Consider the following 24478-nt stretch of genomic DNA (forward strand, 5'->3'; position numbering starts at 1 on the left):
AGAATGGTAGCTACTTTGGAGAACAGTTGGGTGCGTCCTCAAAATGAAATATAGAGTCACCGAGTTACCCAGTAATCCCACTTCGAGGTATATATCCAAGAGAATTGAAAACCTATTCACACAAAATGTGCCCATGAAATGTCTACCAACTGATGAAGAGATAAACAAAATGTGACATCACTAGACAATAAAATATCAATCCTCAACAAAAAGGAATGAAGGGCTGATGAACTTAGACGAACCTTGAAAACATTATGTTATGGAAGCCAGTCACAAAAGGCCACATGTTGTATGATTCCGTCTATATGACACGGCGAGGACAGGCAAATCTACAGAGACAGAAGGTAGATTAGTGGTTGCCTAGGTGGGAGGGTCATTTCAGATGGCCACAAGGTTTCATCTTGGGGTGATGAAAATGTTCTATAGTTACCATGGTGATGACTGCCCAACTATAAATATACGAAAAGCTATTATAGATGCAAACTACTATATATAGGATGGATAAACAGCAAGGTCCTATCGTACAGCTCAGGGAACTATATTCAATATCCTGTGATAAACCATAACTGAAAAGAATATGAAAAAGAATGGATATAAATGTATAACTGGATCACTTTGCTGTACAGCAGAAATTAACAAAACATTGTAAATCAACTATACTTCAATAAAATAATTTTAACATAAAACCTATTGGACACCTAAAATGGATAAATTTTGTTATGTATAAATTCTAGCTCAAGAAAGCTTTTTTATTTTATTTTATTTTATTTGATCATGCCGTGCGGCTTACAGGATCTTATTTCCCTGACCGGGGACTGAATCCGGGGCCTCAGCAGTGAAAGCACCAATTCCTAACCACTGGACCATCAGGGAACTTCCAATAAAGCTTTTTTTTTTTTTTTTCCCTAAAAAAAAGCTTTTCAAGAAAGCCTGTGCTAAAGAAATCTGCCTAAATTGGTCCTGAATTCATCTAACCACCACATTTTTTTTTTCTCACATTAACACCCAAAGAAACTGATATCCTGAAAAACATGCTTTAGGAAAAACTGCTTTAGAAAACGGGAGTTTGGTGACAGAATTTGTTTCTGTGAACACAGCTTTGGCATGGTTGGGGTAAACCATTTTATAATTTATTTACTTTTTTTGTTTGTTTTTTTTCGGTACGCGGGCCTCTCACTGTCGTGGCCTCTCCCGTTGCGGAGCACAGGCTCCGGACGCGCAGGCTCAGCGGCCATGGCCCACGGGCCCAGCCGCTCCGCGGCATGTGGGATCTTCCCGGACCAAGGCACGAACCCGCGTCCCCTGCATCGGCAGGCGGACTCTCAACCACTGCGCCATCAGGGAAGCCCTTATTTACATTTTTTGACATGTCAATATCTTGTCTTCTTGTTGGCTTTATGTACATTTGGGGAAAGAAAGTGTGATTTTTGTCTCTTTGAATCCCTGTCCCCCACCAGCCATAGAGGAGTTTACACAGTAGGCATGCCGTAAATATCCAGGTGGGACTTTGTGTCTCTAATGAGTTAATTCAACCAGTCAAGCCAATCAGAAATTACTTATGAAGGGCCTGCAAGCGCTAGGCAGTGTCCTGGGGGCTGGGGATACAAGAGTGAGGAAGGCGGATGTGGGGCTGCCCTCACTTAGGGTCCAGTGGCTGAGTCCCTGCCAGGGACCACACAGTGGGGGCACCTCTACCTGGGGGCGAAGTTCTAAAGTCACCCCAAGGCACAGTTTTCACATAACCAAAACTTCTGAAAATCCTAACGGCGGTACCGCATTTGAGATCACCTCCTTTGCTATTGAAAAGTCTACACAGCACATTTTTTTCTCCAACGCTGGAAAAGATGCTTTCTCTGGTTGAGCCCCAGTTTCAGACTTCTACTTAGAGGCCATACTATAAAACAAGGGGCCTCCAGCCTGAACAGCCAGCAGGAAGGACAGCGCAGACGGACGGAGGGATGCACGAATGTACCCTCCCCTCCCTATACACTCCTGGGTATAATGAGAATGACATACGAAGTATTGGCACTGTCCAAATAACTTTGATTTATTTAGAAAAATGTGTTGAATTTGCTTAAGTGAGCTTGTAATGTGACTCTCCTGTTTCTGGAAGTTCGGCCTGATCTACAAACACTGGGCTTTGAAGGAAGAAAGAGTCCCCGGAGACCCAAAGGACAATTGGTCCACAGCCGGCAAAACCTGAGGACAGAACCCACTAACCTGGGGTCTCTTAAGACACCCAGTGAATTCCTGGGAAAGGTGCCCCCAGGAAACCACCTCAGGAAGGAATTTGAATGTGATATGAGGACCCCACTGAGGATACTCCGTCCAGGCAGCCTCTCTCCTGTTTTAGAAGCAGCAGGAAGTCTCTGGGGAGAGCTGACAGGCAAGGTTACCAGCTCCACTGAGAGTTCCTGGGAAACCGGTCTTGCCAGCTTCTGTGGGGTCAGAGGGCAGCCTTCCCAGCAGGCCGCCTGGCTCTCTAGAGGCTCCTGGGACCCCTCCCACCCCTAGGAGACGGGGGCAGGAAGTTTCAGCAGATTGGGCTTCTGGGCCACTGCCCAGCGATGTACCTTCTCATCCCCCCAAATGCATCTGAGCACAGAAGAAATGCAAGCCTCAGCTGGGCGCTCGCACGAAGCTTTGCAGCCAAACGCACGGGGGGCTTGATGAACACCTGGTCTCTCACTGGTTCCAATGCTCGGAGCTACCCAATTTACATGTAATTAAAGACGCAAGTTTCAAACGCAGAGTCTGGGCTGGAGATAGGAGGCCTCCCCCATCAGATGGTTTTGTTTTGCTTTCCCTCTGCATATGGGCCTTAAATTTTGCCAAGAAAGGTTACAGGGGCTGAGATTGTTTAGTTTGGAGAGGAGAAAGCTCAGGCATGACTTAACTACTGTCTTCAAATACTCAGAGGCATTTATTACAAGGAGGGATGGGCTGCCTGTTTTCTTCTTAAACTGCAGGAACAGAAAGCAGTTGGAATAAAGGAAGGTCTGCACACTGGGCCCTCCCTGAGGGCGCCCCCTCCGTGGCTGCTGCTGCCAATGTGGCCATCTGAGAGGGTTAACATCAGTGGAGTCACCCAGGTGGCCGCTGTGCACCCACTAGGACGGCCCAGACATCTAAGTCTGGTCTCTAGCAGCCAAGATGAAGTGCAAAGATTCTGTCGGTCCCAACTGGGGTTGGGAGCTGCCCCTGCAACCAGCAGAATGCTGGCATACACTTGGGTAACAGACCTATGAGGATGAAATGTGAGAACCAGACCTCTCTGACGGTGGGTGGGGTTGAGGGTGTGGTGAAGGAGCAGGTGGGCTGCTTGGGAGGCCAAGGCAAGGGGCTGACCAGGCACAGCCCCAGCTGAGCTGCAGCGGGAGGGTTCTGGATAGAGTGAATCTTCTATATTCTTTACCTGCTGTGGGACCAGGGCTGAGACCTCAGACACTGTGCTATTGTGATATGACAAGAAATATATATTTGATTTTCATCCTCTGTTCCAAGCAAGGAGCTCCAAAAACCTTTGGGATTTCCCGAGTGATAGGGGAGAGAAGAGCATCTTTTGTGATTCATAATGAGCCCTTTTAACCATACCTGAATTTATGCTAATGAGGTGATCCTTGGTGGGGTTTCTGGATAGCTTCAGGACCGGGGCTGGTTGCCAGAGAAAGTAGCCATATGACTAGAGGGTTGGAGCGTTCAGCCCACCCCCAACCTCCATGGAGGGGAGAGATACTGGGGACTAAATTAATCACCAAGGGCCAAGGATTTAATCAACTCTGCCTACGTAACGAAACCCCCATAAAAACCCTGAACAAAGAGGTTTGGAGAGCTTCCGGGTTGGGGAATGCATCCATGAGCCAGGAGGGTGGTGCACCCCAAACTCCATGGGAGCAGAAGCTCCTACATTTAGGACCCTTCCAGACCTCTATCCAGCCGTTCGTTTGTATCGTTTACAATATCGTTTACCATAAACTGGAAATAGTAAGTAAAACTATTTCACTGGGTTCTATGAACTGTTAGAACAGATGATCAAGGCTGAGCAGAAGGTCATGGGAACCCCCAATTTGTAGCCAAACCAGACAGAAATGTGGGTAACCTGGGGAACCACTACTTGTGATTGGCATCTGAAATGCAGGGAGTTTTATGGAACTGAGCCCTTAACCTGTGGGTTTTGTGTTAACTCCGGGTCGTTAGAATCAGAACTGAACTAAATTGTAGGACATCCAGTTGGTATCTGCAGAGAATTAGAGAATTTCTTGGCTTGGAAAACCCACGCATTCGCTATGAGAAGTATTGTGAGTAAAGGAACAACTCTCCTTTCAACAGCCTTCTCATTTGTGGTTCAGTCCATGGCCCCCTCTCCAACTCATCCTCTCTGTAAATTCCATCCACGCTGAGATCTAGTTCTCCACCCTCACAACTGCTGATCAGTTCTACCTGTTTCTCTCTATTCCTTAGGGCTTGGTTAGGTCTTTGGGGCCCTCCCTCAACTTATTCCACACCCCCTGCTCCTAAGCAGATTCTGTTCTTCCCTCAAGATCCAACTCAAGTGCCCTCTTCCCCCACCCTTGCCCAGGCTGCCCTTCTGCAGCTATGCGCCTCCGTTCAGCTCCTCTGCAGGTGGGATCACACATCAGGGGCTGATGGCTCTATGCCTTGGTCTCGTCTTCCCAAATGGAAGTTCCTTAAGAGAAGTCTCCCGGGGACTCCTGCTGTGGCTGGGCTCCCAATCCATCATCACGGCCCTGACCAGTTCTCAGATTATCAACCCATATTTCAACTGCCCATGGAGGGTCTTCACAGGAACTATCTTCTCTCTCAAATTTGCTCCACTCCTGAGTTTTCTGCTCGGAAAACTCCCACGCCCTTGGCCAAGTCTTCATCTCCCTCCTCCCTTGCTGCCTCATGGCACATCCTCAGCCCTACCTCAGTAGCCCCTCTGCTGCCCATCTCCAGTGGTCCACCCCCACCACTCCAGAGCGGCTTCCCCTCTTCCCCTGACACTTAGGGGCCTCAGGAGTTCTCCTCTTGCCAAAAACTCACTTCCTATAGTGCTGCCCCAGAAATCTCCTTGAGTATGGCTCTGACCATGTCGTTGTCCTGTTTGGAAATGTTGGCGGCTCCCACCACCTACCGATCTGGGCAGCAAAGGCCTCCCTGCTCAGGCCTCCACTTTCCTTTCCAGCCTTCATTCCTCTCCACAAACTCTCTGCTCTGCCTATCACAAATGTTTGGAGTTGCCTATAAGTGCCTCACTCAGTGATGCCACATTTCTTTCGCCTCTGTTTCCCCACCTGGGAAGTCCCCGTGGTCCCTGGAGCTCCCACCTGCTTCCCATGAGCCAGTTCTTCCCATTCTGCTAATTCAGGGCCGAATGACACCCACTGCATGAGGTCTTCTCCGACCTCCCCGTGGTTGGGGGGAGGAACCGTGGCCCCCGACTGTCACAGCACCTCGGCTGTGTCTGTCCCTGTGATGTGCAACCATCATCCACCCTCAAGGTTAAGATGTCCACCCTCAAGGAAGGACTTGCGTTGCTGACAGCTTCCTACTGTGGCCCCTTCAGGGACCACCTCAGGTGCACGGAGCCAAGCAAGGTTAGAGCCCTTCCTGGGTGGCCACTCGTCACTGTAGGGGTGTAAGTGCATCTTGACCCAACTCAGGACAATTCCAAAGGGTCATCCTAGCTCCAGAGTTCCCTGTAGGGTCAGCCCTATGTCACTGTCCTAGTCTCTCACCGCCTGTTCTTACTTCTCCTCCTCCTTTCACTGGTATTCATCCTGAGGACACCCCACAGTAAACATTCTACCTGCTAATCTCTGTTATGCACTGAATTGTGTCCACCTCAACATTCACATGTTGAAGTGCTGACTCCTAGGACCTCAGAACGCGACCTCATTTGGAGACAAGGTCTTCAGTGAGGTAGTCAAGGGGCAGTGAGGTCATCAGAGTGGGCAGTCCTTGGGACATCCAGATGAGTAGCTGGGGCCAACCCATCAGAGTGGGCAATGTGATGGGACAAGCCAGATCTGGTGGGAGCCTCAACCTGGCTTTCTAGTATACCTTTTCCTAATGCATAAAAATTTCTCACCATCTTCCCCCATGACCTTGGTGATTTCTGGGGGGACTTTTCTCTGCCAGCCCTTCCAATTTTTCAAGTTGATCTGTTGGATCCTTTGGCTTTTAGATTTTCGTGGAAGGGACTCTGCTCATTCCTGCTTCCTAGCCTTTCCGTGAAGTCCAAAGGCAAATGCCCTGACCCATTTCCCACTCCTTCCATTTGGCATTCCCTGGTTGGTGAGTCAGGGGCAGCCTCCCTTTCCATTCTTGTCCAGACACACATGCCAGCTTGTTCAGCTGTACACAAGTGAGGATAACAAGAAACATGTTCCAAGCTGGCCTCGCCTCCATTCTGGATCACCTCGTCCCTTTGTTCCTCCTTCCTCTAGTCCAGGGGTCCCCAGCCCCGGGGCTGCAGACCTGTGCTGGTCTGTGGTCTGTTAGGAACAGGGCCGCACAGCAGGAGGTGAGCAGCGGGCTCCAGCGAGCAAAGCTTCATCTGCAGCTCCCATCCCCCGCCCCCGCATGGCTCTCAGCACCGCCTGAACCATCCCCCAACCCCAGCCCCAGCCATGGAAAAAGTGTCTTCCAAAAAAACGGTCCCTGGTGCCAAAATGTTGGGGACTGCTGCTCTAGCCCCTCTATTGCTGCGGTGCCAACACCTACATGGGCTCGCCTTCTGAATGAGTGAAAGCACGTCTTTGTTTTCCGAGGTGTAGAGGAAGCTGGTGAAGGGCAGACACTGAGTCATGAACACAGCCCATGGCAGTAGGAGACCAGAGAGGTGGTTTCTTGCTAAAGGTTCATATCCTAGACCCATACTTCCTCAGCCTTTTGTGTCCTGAAGAGTTTCTGGAAAGCTCTGAAGTGTGTGCTCTTTGAGGCTGTTTTAGAAGTGAGATTTTTTTCCATCCCAGGTCCTATAGCTCCTGACCTTTCTTGTCTGTGATGTCTTCGGTGGTTTCTCCTTCTTGTCTTTGAGAATGGCCCTGCCCCTCCCTCCCACGTGGCACCCGCAATGTCTTCCAGGGATCGTGGCTGAATTCCAGGCTCTCTTTGCGCTGAGCCCGTCTGAAACCTCAAACCATTGTAATGAGTCCCAGGCAAGGGTATTCTTCTTTCGACATCATCATTCTTCCTTTGTCTGTCCTGCAAGGGTCACAAACTCCACATGTTTATGGTGGAGCCACTGTGTGCAGGGTGTTGTCAGTGGTAGCAGGGAAATGAGGTCTCTGTTCTCAAGCTGTGTTCGGTTTAATGTCCTTCGGAGGGGTGCAGGGAGGAAGAGAGGGAGAGTAGAAACTGATGGATGGCCATCACGTGCCAGGTGCTCCCAATCACAACCTCCCAGCCAAGGCGTGCACCCCTCAACCAGGTTAACAGGCTGGACCTGTGTGGATTTCTAAACAGTGGAACTTCAATACTCGAATTAGGTTGTTCCTTTTTCCCAGTTTTGAAATATATAACAATGTAACTAGAATGCTTATGTTTCCCCCTCTGGGTTTCTTGGTTTGAAATGGGGTTCCTCCAGCCAGTCAATTTGCTCAGTCAAGTCCTGGGTGATGGTTTCTCTAGGACTTTCCACTCTGTTGCCCACTGTGAGAATCAGCTCATCCACAAAACACCGTCCTGTCCTGCGGCCACCTTTCCTCCTCTGTCTGGTAGCCTTGTCCTGCTGGACCACGTTCCGGTTGAAGGCCTGGGGGCCCTGGCTCCCGGCTAGCGGACACAGCCTCATCTTGCTCGTGTTTCTCCTGGTTGCTGGACACAGGCCGTGGCATTGCTCTGCACACTGTTACCTGGAACTCTCCATTCCTTGGCTCACCCCATCTCCAGCCCTGTGGTACTCTATGTGGGCCCAGGCTCACCCCCCTCCACTGCCTGGGAAGCCCGCCTGAATGAAGGGGTTCAATACCCATAATACTGGTGGTTGAGGAATGGGGGCCAGGAGAGTGTAGGTTGGCAGTGACACAGACATTCAGAGGGAAATTTTGCATATTCATAATATATTGGTAAGTGGAAAAGGAAGCTTACAAACGAGTGTGCGATAGGATCATATATATATGTATATATGTCTACGTATGTGTCTGTATGTATATATATGTGTATATATGTGCATATATATACATACAGATCATATATACATATATGTATGCATATACACACATATACATTTAGACATACAGGATAAATGCATTACTCTGCAATTGCACACCACTCAGATGCATAAGCAGAGAGAAAAATGCCTGGAAAGATACTAGAAAATTTTTCGATAAAGTGTAAATGTAAACAGCAGTGGTTAGATTATAGGTGACTTTAATTTTTTCTTTTTACTTGGTTGTATTTTCTAGTTTTTCTGAAAAGAATGTATTATATAACAAAAAATAGTAAGAGAAGAAAAAACAAATTGTTTTCTATAGCTGCAGTCCCCAGCCTTTTTGGCACCAAGTACCGGCTTCGTGGAAGACAATTTTTCCACGAGCAGCGGTGGCAGGGTGCGTGGGGACGGGGGCGGGTTGTCCAGGCAGTAATGCGAGCAATGGTTCAGGCGGTAATGTGAGCGATGGGGGGAGACGGGGAGCTGCAGATGAAGCTTCGCTCCCTTGCCCGCCGCTTACCTCCGGCTGTGCAGCCCAGTTCCTAACAGGCCGCGGATGGCCACCGGTCCACGGCCTGGGGGTTGAGGACCCATTTTCTATAGTATTTCATAAAATCCAAGCACTGCTCTTGGGAATGTAATTTTATCTGTGGATCCAAGGCCAGGGGGGTGGGGTTGAGGGGTGAAGTAGAGGCTGCCATGGGTGGTTTTTGACCACTTGGTGGGAGGGTCTCTGAGCTGCTCAGTCTCCCGTGTCAGCTGATCTGGGTTCTAGATCTCACTCTGCTTCTGAACTCTCTGTCCCTCACTTTCCTCTGGAAAATGGGCAGATTCAGCTAGCATCCCAGGGATGGCAAATCAGAGGAGGTATATGAGCTTCTCAGCTAGGCTGACAAAGATGCTGAGCTTGATCCAGCTTCCTTGGGAGAGAATGCTGTGATTGCTTAGTGATGTCTGCTCTGGGAAGCACATGGTAAAGTTGCCAGGAAACCCTCCCAGCTGAACACACAGCTGCAGTCCTGCCCTCCTGGGCTCCCCTGACCCTCCTTCAATACCTTGATTAAAACTGTTACTGTGTTTAGCAATTACACAGTGGGAGCTCTGTCTTTTTTATTTTTTAATTGCCAATACCAGAGTCTGACTCACATAGGCATTCAGGAATGAGTATGAATTGTAGATGGATTACTCTGAAAGGAATGAACACATGTGAGTTCAATTGCTAAACATAGGTGTGCAGCTTTTCAAGGAACTCAAGGTCGTTGTTTGGATGTGTAAATTCTGCTTCATTAGTGTACTGTTTAAAGCACACCAGGTTTTAAAATTAATATCTGTTAGAGACAAGAAGCCACCACATTCCATCATCCTATGTGGGTTTCAGTGTGTGTAGGAGGATGATGTGGGCAGAGAGCTCTGACCACCAGCCCACCATCTATCTTTACCGTATATATTTTTACTGAGGTATGATTGATGTAAAACATGACATTAGTTTCAGATATATTTGATATATCTTTGTCATACTTTTGACCTGCCTTATTATATAGTGTGGTGGTTTGGACTCAGGGTTTGAATTCAGGCTGGATTATTTGGGGCAAATCACTTTATTGTCACTTTACTGTCCCCAGGCCTCAGCTTTCTCATTCACGAGAGATGCCTTCTGACTCTGAAAGCTCCATGACCCTGTGTTGGTTCTCAGTCTCCACGGAGACTTCTTTCCTCCTGAGACCTCCCCTGACCCATTCTCCAGATGGATAAGTTGGTGGCAGCTTCTCTCTTGTGACTATTTTAATGAGACATCATTCGCACCTGAAAATTTCAGGGAAACCTCGGAGATCTCCCATCCTTCCCTTCCTCCCGGACCTGCACACTTTTCTTTCAAACAGACTCTGCCGACTTGGACCTGGAGCTGCTGTTCCTCATACTTCTCCCCACGACCCCAGCCTGCTTCTTTCTCTCTCACTCTCCCCCCACATCTGTCCTGTTCTTTTTTTTAAAAAAATAATACTTTTTTTTTTAAGATTTTTTATTTTTGATGTGGACCATTTTTTTCCGTCTTTATTGAATTTGTTACACTATTGCTTCTGTTTTATGTTTTGTTTTTCTGGCTGCGAGGCATGTGGGATCTTAGCTCCCCAACCAGGGATGGAACCCGCAGCCCCTGCATTGGAAGGCGAGGTCTTAATCACTGGACTGCCGGGAAGTCCTGTGTCCTGTTCTTTTTCCTTTTTTTTTTTTTACAGCCCCTTGCTGTCTTCCTATCTTCAGCTCCCAGGGAAGGGAATGTTACTGCCCTTCTACCCGCTACAACAGAACCTTCCAGAGCCTCTCCCATCCCTGGTCCGTTTCCTCAGTCTACCCCCTCTTCCCCCCCCTCCACCCCCCCATCCAGTGCTCTGACCTGGCTCCTCAACATGGCGTTTCCCCCTCTGCTAGGGGGGATGGGCACCTGGACACCGTCTGGTTAGGAAAAAACAGCCCAGGCTGACAGCTCCAACTACTGTAATTGCTTTCAAGTGTTTGAATGTGTTATGGATGGGAGCTGGGCCACGGGCTGGGGCCAGAGAGCTTCGCATATTCACAGGATGTACTTGGACAAACAATCCAGGACTGCAAAGCCTTCTGGCTGCTGCTCCCACCCCAGCTCCATCTGACCTGATGCTAGTCAGAGCTGCTTCAGCACAACACGTTGGTGTTCTTGCTTTCTTCTCTCTCTCTCTTTTTTTTCGTTTAATTTCTATTGGAGTAGAGTTGATTTACAGTGTTGTGTTACTTTCAGGTGTACAGCAAAGTAAATCAGTTATACAAATATATATGCCCATTCTTTTTTAGATTCTTTTCCCACATAGGTCATTACAGACTAGCAATAGAGTAGAGTTTCTCTTTTAAACAGGTTTCTAGTGTCTTCAAGGATGCTGCAGCAAGATTCAGCAGCTGGGGGACCAAAGGTGCCCTCCATGTGGGGCTCCCCCTGGGGGAGAGCTAAGCCCCCAAACCTGCAGCGCCGTGCATGTAAACGGCAGCTGGGAGGTGGGCACAGGGCTCCTCTTCTCCCCAAGTCCTGAGCAGGAAAATTTTTGTCATAAGCCCAGTGGCGACCCCAGGGACAGAGCGAAAATAACTGAGTGGCCGCCTGACCTTGGACACAGAAGCTTCTGGAAAAGCAGAGTGGCTCAATGCCTGGCATTGTTAGGAGGCTAGGGGAAGCTGATTAAGTGCTCCCTGCTGCCTGGGGCCATCCTGAGACATGGGGGCCTGGGGACTGAGTAGTCCAGGGCCAGGTGTCTAAGTGGCAGGGCTGGGTGGGAGGGTGTAGGTCTTGGGGCAGGTCTTTCGCGGTGCTCCTCTGCGGGAAGCGGCCGGGAGCTCTCTCCCCACTCTGCTGGGGGGGTGGGGGCATGTGATAAGATGAAAGGGCTGCCCCTCCATCCTGTCCCTGGAGCTGGACTGTGCTCCCAGGTCCATCGCCAGCCTTGCTCTGAAATGGCTCAAAACTCCTACCGGCCTTGCTGGTGGTTGGCCCTCACCCCTCTGCCTGGGATGAGAAACACACCCTCTCCATCCCCGTCCTCAGTGGCTCACCAAGCACCAGATCTGAGCCCCATCCATATGTGATCTCACCAGACCCCACAGCCTGGGACGCAGGGGCCAAGGCCATGCTCATGTCCCAGGAGAGGCAGGTGAGACCTTGAGAGGTAAGCGGCTGGCCACCGTCACACAGCTAGAGTCGCCGGGCTGGGCTGGAACCCAGGTCGCTGACTCGGCCCGAGCTTTATCCCTACAACTGACCAGCGTCAGCCACAGGTGGTCTGTCTCGTAGGAAAGGCACAGATTCCCAGTTGTTAGAAACATTCTGGTTAATGCTCAGAGTTTGGAGTTTCCTAACCATACAACCTGAACAGATGGTCTCAGCTCAGGGTACCAGGAGGTTAACATCAAAAATGGAGTAGGAGTACTAGTAATGGTGTAGTACAGATTCTACACTGAACACCTAGGTTTTGTTTTGTTTTGGTTTTTTTGCGGTATGCGGGCCTCTCACTGTTGTGGCCTCTCCCGTTGCGGAGCACAGGCTCCGGACGCGCAGGCCCAGCGGCCATGGCTCACGGGCCCAGCCGCTCCGCGGCATGTGGGATCTTCCCGGACCGGGGCACGAACCCGCGTCCCCTGCGTCGGCAGGCTGACTCTCAACCACTGCGCTACCGGGGAAGCCCTGTTTCGTTTTTTTTCAATTGAAGTACAGTTGATTTACAATGTCGTGTTCATTTCTGCTTTACAGCAAAGTGACTCAATTTTCTATTCTTATCCACTGTGGTTTATCACAGGATACTGAATATAGTTCCCTATGCTCTCCAGTAGGACCTTGCTGTTTATCCATTCTATATATAATAGTTTGCATCTGCTAATCCCAAACTCCCAATCCCTCCCTCCCCCATGCCCCTCCCCCTTGGCAACCACAAAACTGTTCTCTATTGAAGACCTAGGTTTTAATCCCATGTTTGTGCTTCCTAATTAGCCCTTAGGTGTGGGCCTTTGGTCTTATTCATGGAGGTGGCTTAGAACTCACACAGACCCTCACAGGCCTCAGTCTCCCCGTCTAGACGGGAAGAGTAGCCCCAGCTCTCCCACGGGGTGAGGGCTAAACGAGCCCAAGCGTGTGAAATGCTCAGCCCAGCCCCGGCCCGGACGGGTAATGACTGTTAGTATTAGTATTAGCGTGAAGGTCAGTGGCCGGGGGCCAATCACTCAACCTCTGTGAGCTTCCATTTCCTCATCAGCAAAACAGGGAAATAAAAATAACCATGACACAGGAGGCTGGGAGGGTCAGAAGGAAAATCCTTGTAGGCGGTCAATGATTTATACCCGCAGTAGCAACTTGTTCGAATCTCCTCTGAGCTTTACACAGCTCTGTTAGACGCTTACCCACCGTTTCCCAAAGCTGAGCGTTACTGAGCACTGGCATCCCGATCTCTGCGCGTTTTTAAAGATGTCCAGACAGTTGTGTCTGAGAATGCAGTACCCTGTCGGTCCCAGACCCCTCCCCCCGCCTTGTTCTCCTTCTTGTGGGCTACATGTTCCACTGTGGCCAATGGGAACTCGTAGGAACAATGAATGGGAGACTTCGGGGGCAGGGCCAGCTCTAATCTCTACATCTTTGTGTGACTAGCAAAAGGAGCCCCTTCCCTGGGGTGGACATGCCGAGGATTGGGACCCGGATGTGAGCTGGATCTTACCCCCATCTCCTTGCTGTCAATAGCCGCCCCTCGTGCCCCGACCTGTGTCCAGGCTGTGAACCTATGTGTCAGGGGCAAAGCAGGGCTGTAAAGGGACGGGAGAGAAGCCGGCCGAGCACGAGGCAGTCAGTAGAGTAGGGATGTGGGGGCTGAAGGGCCCAGTCCCCGAGTCCCAGGTGCCACGTGACCAGCTCTGGTCAGCACTCCAGGTGTGGGCCCACGAAGGCCAGGCCTTTCAACTGTTCAGGAGAAGCCAGAAATCGAGATATCTATATAAAGGTTTCCCACTTTTAATGATCACTGTGCAGGTCAGAAAAACACATCTGGGGCTTCCCTGGTGGCGCAGTGGTTGAGAATTCACCTGCCGATGCAGGGGACACGGGTTCGATCCCTGGTCCGGGAAGATCCCACATGCCGCGGAGCAACTAAGCCCGTGCGCCACAGCTACTGAGCCTGAGCTCTAGAGCCCGCGAGCCACAACTCCTGAGCCCACATGCCACAACTACTGAGCCCGCGCACCTAGAGTCCCTGCTCTGTGGCAAGAGAAGCCCGCACACAGCAGCAAAAAGCAGCCCCTGCTCGCCGCAACCAGAGAAAGCCCACGTGCAGCAACGAAGACCCAACACAGCCAAAAATAAATAAATAAAATAAATTTATTTAAAAAAAAAGAAAAGAAAGAAAAATACATCTGCAGTGGAATCCTGGGTGGGGGCCACAGCCGGCTCCCCTGCTGCACTTGGCCTCAGTCATAACCATAACCCTGGCACCAGGGGGCAGGGATGTGCCCCTCCCTCCCCCCACTTTTCCTGGGGCTTCTGGCCCAATCACCCCGGCCTGACACTTCACTGTTCCCCACTCTAGCTCTCCTAGCTCAGGGGCTCCCCTTCTATGACCACGTCTGTCCACTAAAAATGACTGCCACACCAAACCCTTGGCCGACATCCACCTCCTCGCCCCAGAAGTCCTCAACCCCAAGCTGGTGCTCAATGGCTCCCTCCTGACTGCTGGAAGCCAAGAGACTCTTCCCTGCATGGCATCTGGTACCCAAGAGATATCTCTATGAACAAATCCACCAGGTGGGAGGTATCTGCGCCCCACCTCCCAGCTGGTGTCCCAGGACCCCAGGCACCAGCTCATCACTCGAAGAGCAAATCCTGACCGTTCTGCTTCCCTGCCTTTGCTGTGGCTGTGCCCGCTGCATGTGACTCCCCCCTCCCCAGACCAGTCCTTCAAAACTTAGCACACGTCTCAATGCTTCCAGTGAGTCTTCTGGAAAGACCTACCTGCTCTTCCCAGATCCCTGCTGTCTCGAGGAGGGTTTGACACCAGCGATTTTATACTGGCTATCACTACCTCTCCAGGGCTGCATCCTTTTCCCCACTAGAGTTTGCTGGGCACCAGAGACCCACCTGCAGCCTAAAGTACTTTGGAGTTCTGTTTGTCCCGCACCCAGGAGGTGGTCACCAAGGGCTTAGGGAGAAACTAGGAAACTCGAGCCTTGCTTATCAACCAGTATTATCCACCATTTTTCCTTTCAAATCTCCAGAGGATGGCGAGCAGCATCTGTGTTTCCCCAATTCAGAGAGCAACAGTCCTCTTCGTCTGGCTCCACACCCCATGCCCTGCAGTGCTTGTTTCTACAAGGTCTGTCCTGGGTTTGCAGGAGGAACCAGAGAACCTTTGTGGGTGAGTGTGGCCTTGTATTTTGCTGCTGTTTTTGCGTGTGTGAGCTCCTGTTCGAGAAAAGATCCTTCCAAAAGCAACTCAGCCCGTGTGCCAAGGCCATGCTGAGCACACCCACCTGGCTCGCATAACTGTCAGACCAGGGCTGGCAGTGCACTGCCCCGGGGACACCTGTGAACAGCCAAAGCCAACTTCCGGAGGAAGCCAGCGTGCAAGTGGGGCCATGCACTGGGATCCCAGAAAGGGTCTCTTCTGTGGTCTTGCCCTTCACTTCTCCACTCTGCTTTCTCCTTTCCATGATCAGCTGGAGAGTGACAAAAGTGGTTCTCAGCTCTCAGACGTTCTTCTCAGACAGGACTGTTGCCCAGTAGTGGTTCTGCAGAAAATTCCTATCTTCAGATTTTATAAGATGCAACTTGAATCAAAGGGTTCTGTGATCAAAGATGTTTGGAGAACATTCAACAAACATTCATCATGTTTCTGCAGGACTTCTCAGTGCCTTTAATGTGTATGGCTCTTCAAGAGCATGACAGTTGCCGTAGCGCTTCTAAGATTTTTGAGACCGTGGGGTGTATTTGTTCAAGGAGGCTCTTGAGGGAGTGTGTGGTGAGGAATGGGTGACAGGAGGTGTGGTTCTGCAAGACCAGCACCAGGCCTGGGCCTGCTCACCGTACTGGGCCCTCATGCAACAGGGCCCTCTTCCCCGCTCCAGCCACGCTGGCTTCACTGTAATTGTATTCCCATATGTGTCCTGTCTGGCTCCATGCAACTCTGGCCACTGACTTCCGGAATTCTAAGGCCTGACACAGGCCTGTGTGTCCCGAGGTTACCTCTCGTCGCTGGCAGCCTTCTCTACGAATTCCGGAATGAAAAGTACAAAAGCCAGTGGCCAGACTGGCACGGTTGACCACACGTGGGCAGGACCCATGCTACACTCTTCTTTGTCTGCCCCGTGATCCTGGCATGGCCAGGGAACCCCAGGGCTCTAGGAATCCGGTCGCCCTGCGCTCACACCAACAGACATTTACAACAGAACATGATTTTCACAGTGGCTCCTGGGAGTCTGACATGAGTTGGGCCTTCAGCTGCCACCCCATGATTTTAACTTCTATTTTCTTTGACTCTAAGATGCCATCAATTGTAAGACATGGCATTGTTTTCAGAACAGCTTTTTTTGTGGGAGGGAGAAAAAAAAAAAAAAGAAACACCCATGTAATGTACCAACTAATTGTAAGACATATCCTGAATCCAGAATAATTAAAATCTGAACAATTGTGTACCTTGGAATTAAGGAAACAGACTATTTCTACAGGTCAGGGTCGGCTTCCTTTTTCATCACTCCTGAGCAAGCTGAGATGCCAGTTCCAAGGCAGAAGGCAGGAGGCTGGGTGCTGGGCAGGTGTTTGATCTCAATAACCACTGACCCTCCACGCTGCCAGGCTCTGTGCTAAGTGAGAGGAGCGTGGGGTGAAACGTGCCCCACCTCTACCCTCCAGCATACAACCACTGGATCCCGTCAGGAGGCAATGCATCCGCTGCAGCTTCCCAGAAGGAAAGGCAGTGGTGTGTGACTCCCAGAAACATAGCAGGACTGTCCAAGTGTGGATGAAGCCAGCTCTGTAGACTGTGCAACAGAGCATCACTCTTTTTTTCTGATATGACATCAAAATTACTACTAATAAAGATAACATTAAAACAGAAATTTACTATGAGTATTTTGGAGTCATTATGAACTGACAGTGACCCTCCAGTGGTTCCACATCACAGGGGACGCACCTCTGCTCCGTCACTAACGTGATCCCCTGCCTGTTTGCCTCAGTTCTCACTAACACTCTGTCACACTACTGATGGGGGCAGGTCCTCGGCTACCTCCCGGTGGCCCTGGGCAATAGAATCACATTGGAGGAATGTCCAAGTGCAAGAGAAGGCCTGGATGGGGACTTCCCTAGTGGCCCAGTGGTTAAGCCTTCGCCTTCCAATGCAGGGGGCGCGGGTTCCATCCCTGGTCAGGGAACTAAGATCCCATGTGCCTCGTGGCCAAAAAACCAATACGCAAACAACAGAAACAATATTGTAACAAATTCAATAAAGACTAAAAATGGTCCACATCAAAAAAAAATCTTAAAAAAAAAAGGAGAAGGCCTGGGAGGAGTGACCAGTTGCTTGGGTGACCCCAGGGAGGATGGGAGTCTTCATGAAGTGATGATGTTTGAGGTGGTCCTTAAAAGTCAGGCACAGTGGTGAGGCTGGAAATTTTAGCCAGAGAACCGAGGCTGGAGGCAAGTTGTGGACTAGTGAGATGTTTGCTGCTGGGACGTGCAGGCTGGGAAGATGTGTGGTGGGAGGTATGGGGGATTGGAGCTGTGCTGGGCTGTGAAGGGAGTTCGGACTTTGAATTTATCCTGTTGATCTGCATCACGTTTTTTTTTAATATTGGAGTACACTTGATTAACAACGTTGTGTTAGTTTCAGGTGTGCAGCAAAGCGATCCAGTTATACATACACATGTATCTATTTTTCAAGTTCTTTTCCCATTTAGGTTATTACAGAATACTGAGCAGATTTCCCCTACCGTATAGCCCAGGGAACTCTGTATCACCTTCTTGCTGACTGACTTCTAGACCTTATTTTCAACGAATCAGCTGAAGACGCTTCACATGTTGCCATGGCTGCTGCAAGCGTCCGCAGTGCCCCAGATACTCTGTTGTTTCATGGATCACAGTCCTGGGGGCAGAGCTCCCATGTAGACCGTAGGCACCGGCACACACACCTTCCATCTGGGGAACCTGGCTGTTCCTCCTTCTGGAATGCTCTTCTCATAGGAAAGTGCATGGCTCAGTGCCCATTTCATCCAGGTCTGAGCGGGCTTCCTTCCTGAACCTCTTACTATGAACCATGCCCCCTCCTTCTGTCTCCTCCATCATGCCTTGTTATTCTGCAGGGAGCTCTGCATGCATGTGTTTTTCTCTGTCTCTCCACAAGACTGTGAGCTCTGTCTTGGCTTCGTGCTCAGAACATAGTCTGACACTTAGCAGGTGCTCCTTGTTTATTGTTGTCGAATTACACTATTTTCTGAGTTCTTCCACATTTATTACTTTATCAGGTTCTCAATATTTTTCTGATTTATAAATTGCAAAAACATCTAAAAGAAGCTAAAGGAATTACCCAAGATAGTATTGGGGCTGGGAAGGGGGCGGGGGCACAGAGCCCCACCCTTTTCCCACATGGCATTGACCTTCAGGATGACACGCCCTTGCACCCACTCAGCACTAGCTTGGGAGCCCCAGGTTCTCGGGATTTAGCAGCCTCCTGTTCCAGATGGGCAAGTTGAGGGCCCCTCAGATGAGACTGAGGTTGACACCCACCGTGGGATTCCATCACTTGGTAAACAAGACCCAAATGTGAAGTCTGAGGCGCAGGATGGGGGTGGAGGGTGGAACACCAAAGAGACTTCCCATGGCAGAGGCTAACTCTGGACCCACCTAGAATTTGCAACTTCTTAAAGGTTTCTCTAGCCAAGAGGAAGTGGCCAGGTGACATCCCTGAGAAGGGTTACAGGAGGCAAGAATCAAGCAAGAAGGCATAAGGAGATGACGAGGATTGAAAACCGGCCCCATTTTCCTCGGTTTTGGGAGAACCGGCCAAGAGAGCCACCAGGCTCTGAAGCCGGACATGGCTCACCCTGACCCAGCTCCCATCCAAACCTGAACGTGGACCCAGGGCCATCACTCCCTGAAGCAGCTCTTCTGAGAGCCTCCCATGGCGTCAGGATACAGGTTTGCTCAAACCATCACTAAGATCCACTGAGCCCAGTCTCAGGCTGGCCCAGGTGAGACACGGTTCTGCAGGGTAATCTCTGCTGCCGCGTTGTGCGTATCCACGCTTCACAGAGACCTAGTTGGAGCACCCCGACTCCAGTGTGGGTCTGAGGGCATCACAGACATAATCTCTCAGTTAAGAAGCTTTGGAAATTGAGGCTCCTGAAGGTCGAGTAACTTCCCCCAAATCCCTCACCCCATAATAGCACTTCGGGGAGGGAGGTTCTGACAAGCTGACCCTCTGCATCTCTCTGACCCATCACACTGGCTTCTCTGTGGAGCCCAGCACTCCCAGCCCCAGACTCACGGAGCCTGGTATCCAGCAGGGGCTCAAATTATGTTTTTCATGAAGCCCTTCCATGTCTATTTTTACTTTTTTTTTTTTTTTTTTTTGCAGTACGCAGGCCTCTCACTGTTGTGGCCTCTCCCGTTGCGGAGCACAGGCTCCGGACACGCAGGCTCAGCGGCCATGGCTCACGGGCCCAGCCGCTCCGCGGCATGTGGGATCTTCCCGGACCGGGGCACGAACCCGCGTCCCCTGCATCGGCAGGCGGACTCCCAACCACTGCGCCACCAGGGAAGTCCCCCATGTCCATTTTTAAGCCCACGGGTTCAGACAGAAGCCCCTGGGAAAGAGTATTCCCTCCACCCCAGAACGGCTCTGTGGAGAGACCCAGTCAAAGGCGGTATCAACCGAAGGAGGGACTGACGTTTCCTTGAAAGGAATCCCTCTCTTGACGTGACCATTTGAAAACCACCCAGTGAAATGGGAGTGGACTTTTAAAGCATGGAAATAGACACTGGTCCCACCATCTGGACTCAGAAGGGAGAAGAAACATACGACATTGGGTCTTTCTCTTTCTTCCCCTTTTGTTTTCAGAGAAACAATTAGCAGTCCTGAAGTTGGCAACCTCTAAGGTGGCCCTTGCTTCCATATTTATTTGTTTATTTATTTATTTATTTGGTTGTGCCGGGTCTTAGTTGCAGTTTGCCAGCTTCTTAGTTGTGGCACGTGGGCTCCTTAGTTGTGGCATGCGAACTCTTAGTTGTGGCATGCATGTGGGATCTTAGTTCCCTGACCAGGGATCGAACCCGGGCCCCCTGCATTGGGAGCATGGAGTCTTAACCACTGCGCCACCAGAGAAGTCCCCTAAGTGGCTAGCTTCTAATGAGCAGAATAGGGCAGAAGTGATGGGCTGTCACTTCTGATATCAGGTTATGAAAAGACTGTGGCTTCCATCTTGGGTGCTCTCTCACCCTCTCTGGGATCACACAGCCTAGAGGAAGCCAGTCACGATGTCCTGAGGCTGCCTATGGAGACACCCGGGTGGTGAGGGATGGAGGCACAGCAACAACCACATGAGTGAGCTTGGAAACACTCCCACGCCCCACATCAAGCTTTCGGATGAGACCCCAGCCAGCAGCTTGACTGCAACGTCATGAGAGATCTTGAGCTGTGGACACCCAGCTAAGCTGTGTCTATGTCCCTGACCCACAGATAGTGTGGGATGACAAATGTTTGTTGTCTTAAGTTGCCAAGTTTGGGGGTGATCTGTTACACAGTTAAAGACAACTAATATAGGTCCTTAGCCTGGTGATGAATAAAAAGGGATGAGGAATTCAGAGAGGGTGATTCTGGTAAAAATGGGAAACTTGCAGATGTCATGGGTGAAGAGCTAACATCTGCAGAATTCAGAGAGGGATTTCCAGAGCAATTCAAGGTTAGAGTAGAGAAACAAAAGGCCAATGGGGCCTCATGGTTGCACCAAGCACATGGCGTAATCCCAACACAGAGCCACTCTGCTTCCTCTTAGCCTTTCTAGTGAGGCTTCAGCAAGCAACATTTTCAACCCTGCAGCAATGTAATAGCATCAATGAGTAAACTTCTAAATCAGACTGCTGCTCATCTCAGTTAGATCAGAACCTCAAGCAGTGGTGTTTGGGCAATCACATATTTTGTTTTGTTTTTTTTCTGTTCAAATGATGTATTTATTTTCTTGTTTCTTTCTTTTACAAAATGTGTACATTTCACTGAAAGGTATGTGTGTGTGTGTGAGTGTGAGTGTGTGTGCATTTATATATTCACCACTACCACCCCCTGCCCAGGTGATTGCTAGTCTGATCTCTATCAGCATAGATTAGTGTTGCCTGTTCTTAAACTTCCTACAAATGGAATCTCACCTTGGAACAGGAACTGGTTTTAGAGAGGGAGGGGTATAATAAAAATAAATACTTGCTCGCTAGTTGAGTGATTTGGGTGAGTTAGTGATTTTCAATGCCTCTGTTTCCTTGTCCATAAAAAGGGGATAGTCAGAGCACCTATCTCATGGGGCCATCGGGAGGATTAAAGGAGTTCATACATGGAAAGCACTAAGAATCATGCCTGACTCAGTGAGCACCCAATATATAGTAGCTGTTATTGTTAGTACGCTTTAAAGCGTTCCTCATTTTATAAGACAAGAAATTGTGTCTTTGATGCTGATCTGTGTTTGCTCACAGCAGCCTCAAGGTGCTATAGTTTTGGTCAGTCTCTGTCAGTTTTCTGAAAGCAGGCGAGTCTGATGGGACCCAGCGAGGAAGGGGAATGAGAGCGGCAGTGATAGCAGATACGCAACAAGCACCACCATCGGGACCCCAGCCATAGGCAGCCCACGGTCAGGTGCCTTGTATGGCATGTGTGGCTGCGCTCTATGTCTTGTCACAGGTCCCAGGAACCACAGGACACAGGCATTATTTTTCCCACTAAACGACGAGGAAGGCTCCAAGAGGCTAAGTGACAATCTCAAAGTTTCTCAGTACAAAGGGATAAAACCAGGATTCGAATTAGTTCTCTCCAGCTCTAAAATAAACAGGTGTTCTCATCATTATTATTTTAAGATAACCTTACAGTTGTAATCTTGTGCATTTCTTCCACATCTTTCTCTCTCTTTCAGTCCCATCGGCCCAAAACAGAGAAAGGGCAGGAGACAGGCAACCTCTGTTAGCACCCGCATGAGTATCAGACCAGGGATTCAGCAGTGTCCCTGCCTTCACAGCGACAGTCTAGTGACAGAGAAAGTAAGTACAGGAGGCTAGGGCTGGAGGTGAGCAGCTTTTCAGAGTGCTGAATGACAACGCGTTGAATAACCCTCAGACAACGTGAGAACCAGCGTGCCAAGGTTTTGTGAAAATCCAGAGGTTTTGAGGAGCAATATGAATGAATGAGTGAAATTTGAAAAGATACATGCATCCCAATGTTCATAGCAGCATTTTTTACAATAGCCAAGCTATGGAAGCAACCTAAGTGTCCAAAGATGTTATATATACGTATATGTATACATATATATATATAGGAATATTACTCAGCCATAAAAAAGAATGAAATAATGCCGTTTGCAGCAACATGGATAGACATGGGGGATATTATACTGAGTGAAATAAGTCAGACAGAGAAAGACAAATACTGTATGATGTCACTTATATGTCAAATCTAAAAAGCACAACAAACTAGTGAATATATCAATAACAAAAAAGAAACACATTCACAGATATAGAGAACAAACTAGTGGTTACCAGTGATGGGGGAGAGGCAATATAGGGGCGGGGGAGTAGGAGGTACAAACTACTGGGTGTAAGATAGCCTCAAGGATATATTGTATGACATGGGCAATATAGCCAATATTTTGAAATAACTGTAAATGGAGTGTAACCTTTAAAATTATATAAAAAAGAAAAATAAGTAAAGGAATGAGCGAATGAATGAATGAATGTGTGTATGTACATCTTTAAAAATCAGACAACACATGACCACACTGGAATACAAAGAAAATCATACATAAGTTTCCCAGATAGAAAGCAGATTGTGGATTCTCTGACCACAGTGGAAGAAACCTTGGGTCAACTACAGAAAAGATGGCCAAATTACTAAGCAAAATCAAAATGTGAAATAGTTCCAGGCTACATGAAGAATACTTGCAAGGCTGTCAGGTCTATCTATGATAATTAAGCTAAAAGTTACCCTAAGATTCTAGGAATTGGCGAACCTGGGATGCTATGCCTTGGTGAACAGGAACTGGTTTTAGAGAGGGAGGGGTATAATAGAAAATAAATACTTGGTCTCTGTCCCCAGTTCCTGGCATAGAGTCTAAAATGCTCAGACTTTACTGTCCTTTGCTCATGAGATGACCCATGGGGAGGCCCTAGATAGCTTCAGGACGGGACTAGTCAGCCAGAAAAACCAACCACAGGATTAGAGTGTTAGAACTTTCAGTCCCACCCTTGACCTCCTGGGAGGGGAGAAGGGTGGAGAGTGAGTTCAATCACCAATTGGCCAATGGCTTAATCAACCATATCTATGTAGTGGAACCTCTATAAACATCCCTCAGCAATGGGATTTCGGAGCTTCTAGGTTGGTGAACACACAGGGGTGCTGGGAGGGTGGTACACCCAGAGAGCGCATCAAAGTTCTGCCCCTTCCTCCATGCCTTTAGTTGTTCCTGAGTTGTATCCTTTATAACAAATCGGTAATTGTTAGTAGAGCGCTATCCTTAGTTCTCTGAGTCGCTCTAGCAAATTCCTGAACTTGAGGAGGGGGTGTGGGAACCCCTGAGTTTGTGGTTGGCCAGGCAGAAATGTGGGTAGCCTGGGCTCCTCATCTGCAGCTTCCATCCTGGGGGACTGAGCCCCTAACCTGTGGGCTCTGCTCTAACTCTGAATAGTTAGCGTCAGAATTGGATGGAATTGCGGGACATCCAGCTGGCTTTGGAGAGTTGGAGAACTGGTGTTGGAACAATGTACTTGGTGTCAGAAGAAACCACACAGGGAGACCCAGGCTTCATGGCTCAGCTTTACCCAAGCAGTGGGGGGACAGCTGGAGACAGAGCGTGGCTTTCTGGTCCCTGTTCCCTTAAAACTCACATCAGAGCCAATAGCACCCTCTCAGCCTCTCTGCTTGCTCTGTTTTTGCTTATTTTCCAACCAGTCACTTTCAAGACATATAAATGGGCGTTTCTACAACAAAATTTCTATGTTTATGCAAATGTATGATTCTATGAGAATATTTAATATTTAATTTTGGTATTCTCATCTTAAAGTGGGTATTCACTTGTACTGCTATGCAGAGACGTGAAAAGAATGATTTGGGACTAAAATTTGGCTTTATACTTGCTGTTTGCACTTACTTTGCTGTGTGACTTGAATTTTAAAGTTACCTCTCTGAGCCTCAGTTTCCTTATCTGTAAAAATGGTAATTATAATACTCAGGCAACAGGCCATTCCACGAGATAACATATGCAGGAGCCCCAGCCCAGTGTCTGGTCCAGGGAGGCATTAGATACAGACCGGGCGTGGTTGTTACCATAGTCTTTTGATTACAATATGCTTGAAATCTTATCTGTAAAATAAATTTCAACCTACAGAGTGAACTAAATGACACACGAAGGTCATGATGTACTAATATGGAAAGTGTCAGCTTCCCAGGGGGTTGGCAGCCTCCGAGGCGAGGACCAAGAAGAAAGGGTCATGTTGGGGGGCAGAGAGACCCTGCCCCCCATCCCCTCCGCTCCCATTTTAGTCGTAGGCCCCAGAACTCTAGCCTCAGGGGAAGCTTCCGG

At 49.2% G+C, this 24478-nt stretch overlaps 1 protein-coding gene across 3 annotated transcripts in view; it reads left to right on the forward strand.

The window, feature by feature from the left end:
• Positions 1 to 24478, forward strand: part of BCL2L11 (BCL2 like 11) — a 157605-nt gene that overhangs the window by 128059 nt on the left and 5068 nt on the right. For 2 of the 3 annotated variants that reach the window (XR_009566190.1, XM_060309487.1), the window contains exon 3: positions 14933 to 15072. The exons of the other annotated variant lie outside the window; for it this stretch is intronic. Coding sequence is in view for 1 of the 2 variants with exons in the window: in XM_060309487.1 (XP_060165470.1) it covers positions 14933 to 15072 (140 nt within the window). In the remaining variant the exon portion in view is untranslated. The remainder of the gene's footprint in view (positions 1 to 14932; positions 15073 to 24478) is intronic. 3 annotated transcript variants of the gene reach the window in all.

This window comes from Globicephala melas, chromosome 12, assembly GCF_963455315.2.
Source record: "Globicephala melas chromosome 12, mGloMel1.2, whole genome shotgun sequence".
Classification (NCBI taxonomy): domain Eukaryota; kingdom Metazoa; phylum Chordata; class Mammalia; order Artiodactyla; family Delphinidae; genus Globicephala; species Globicephala melas.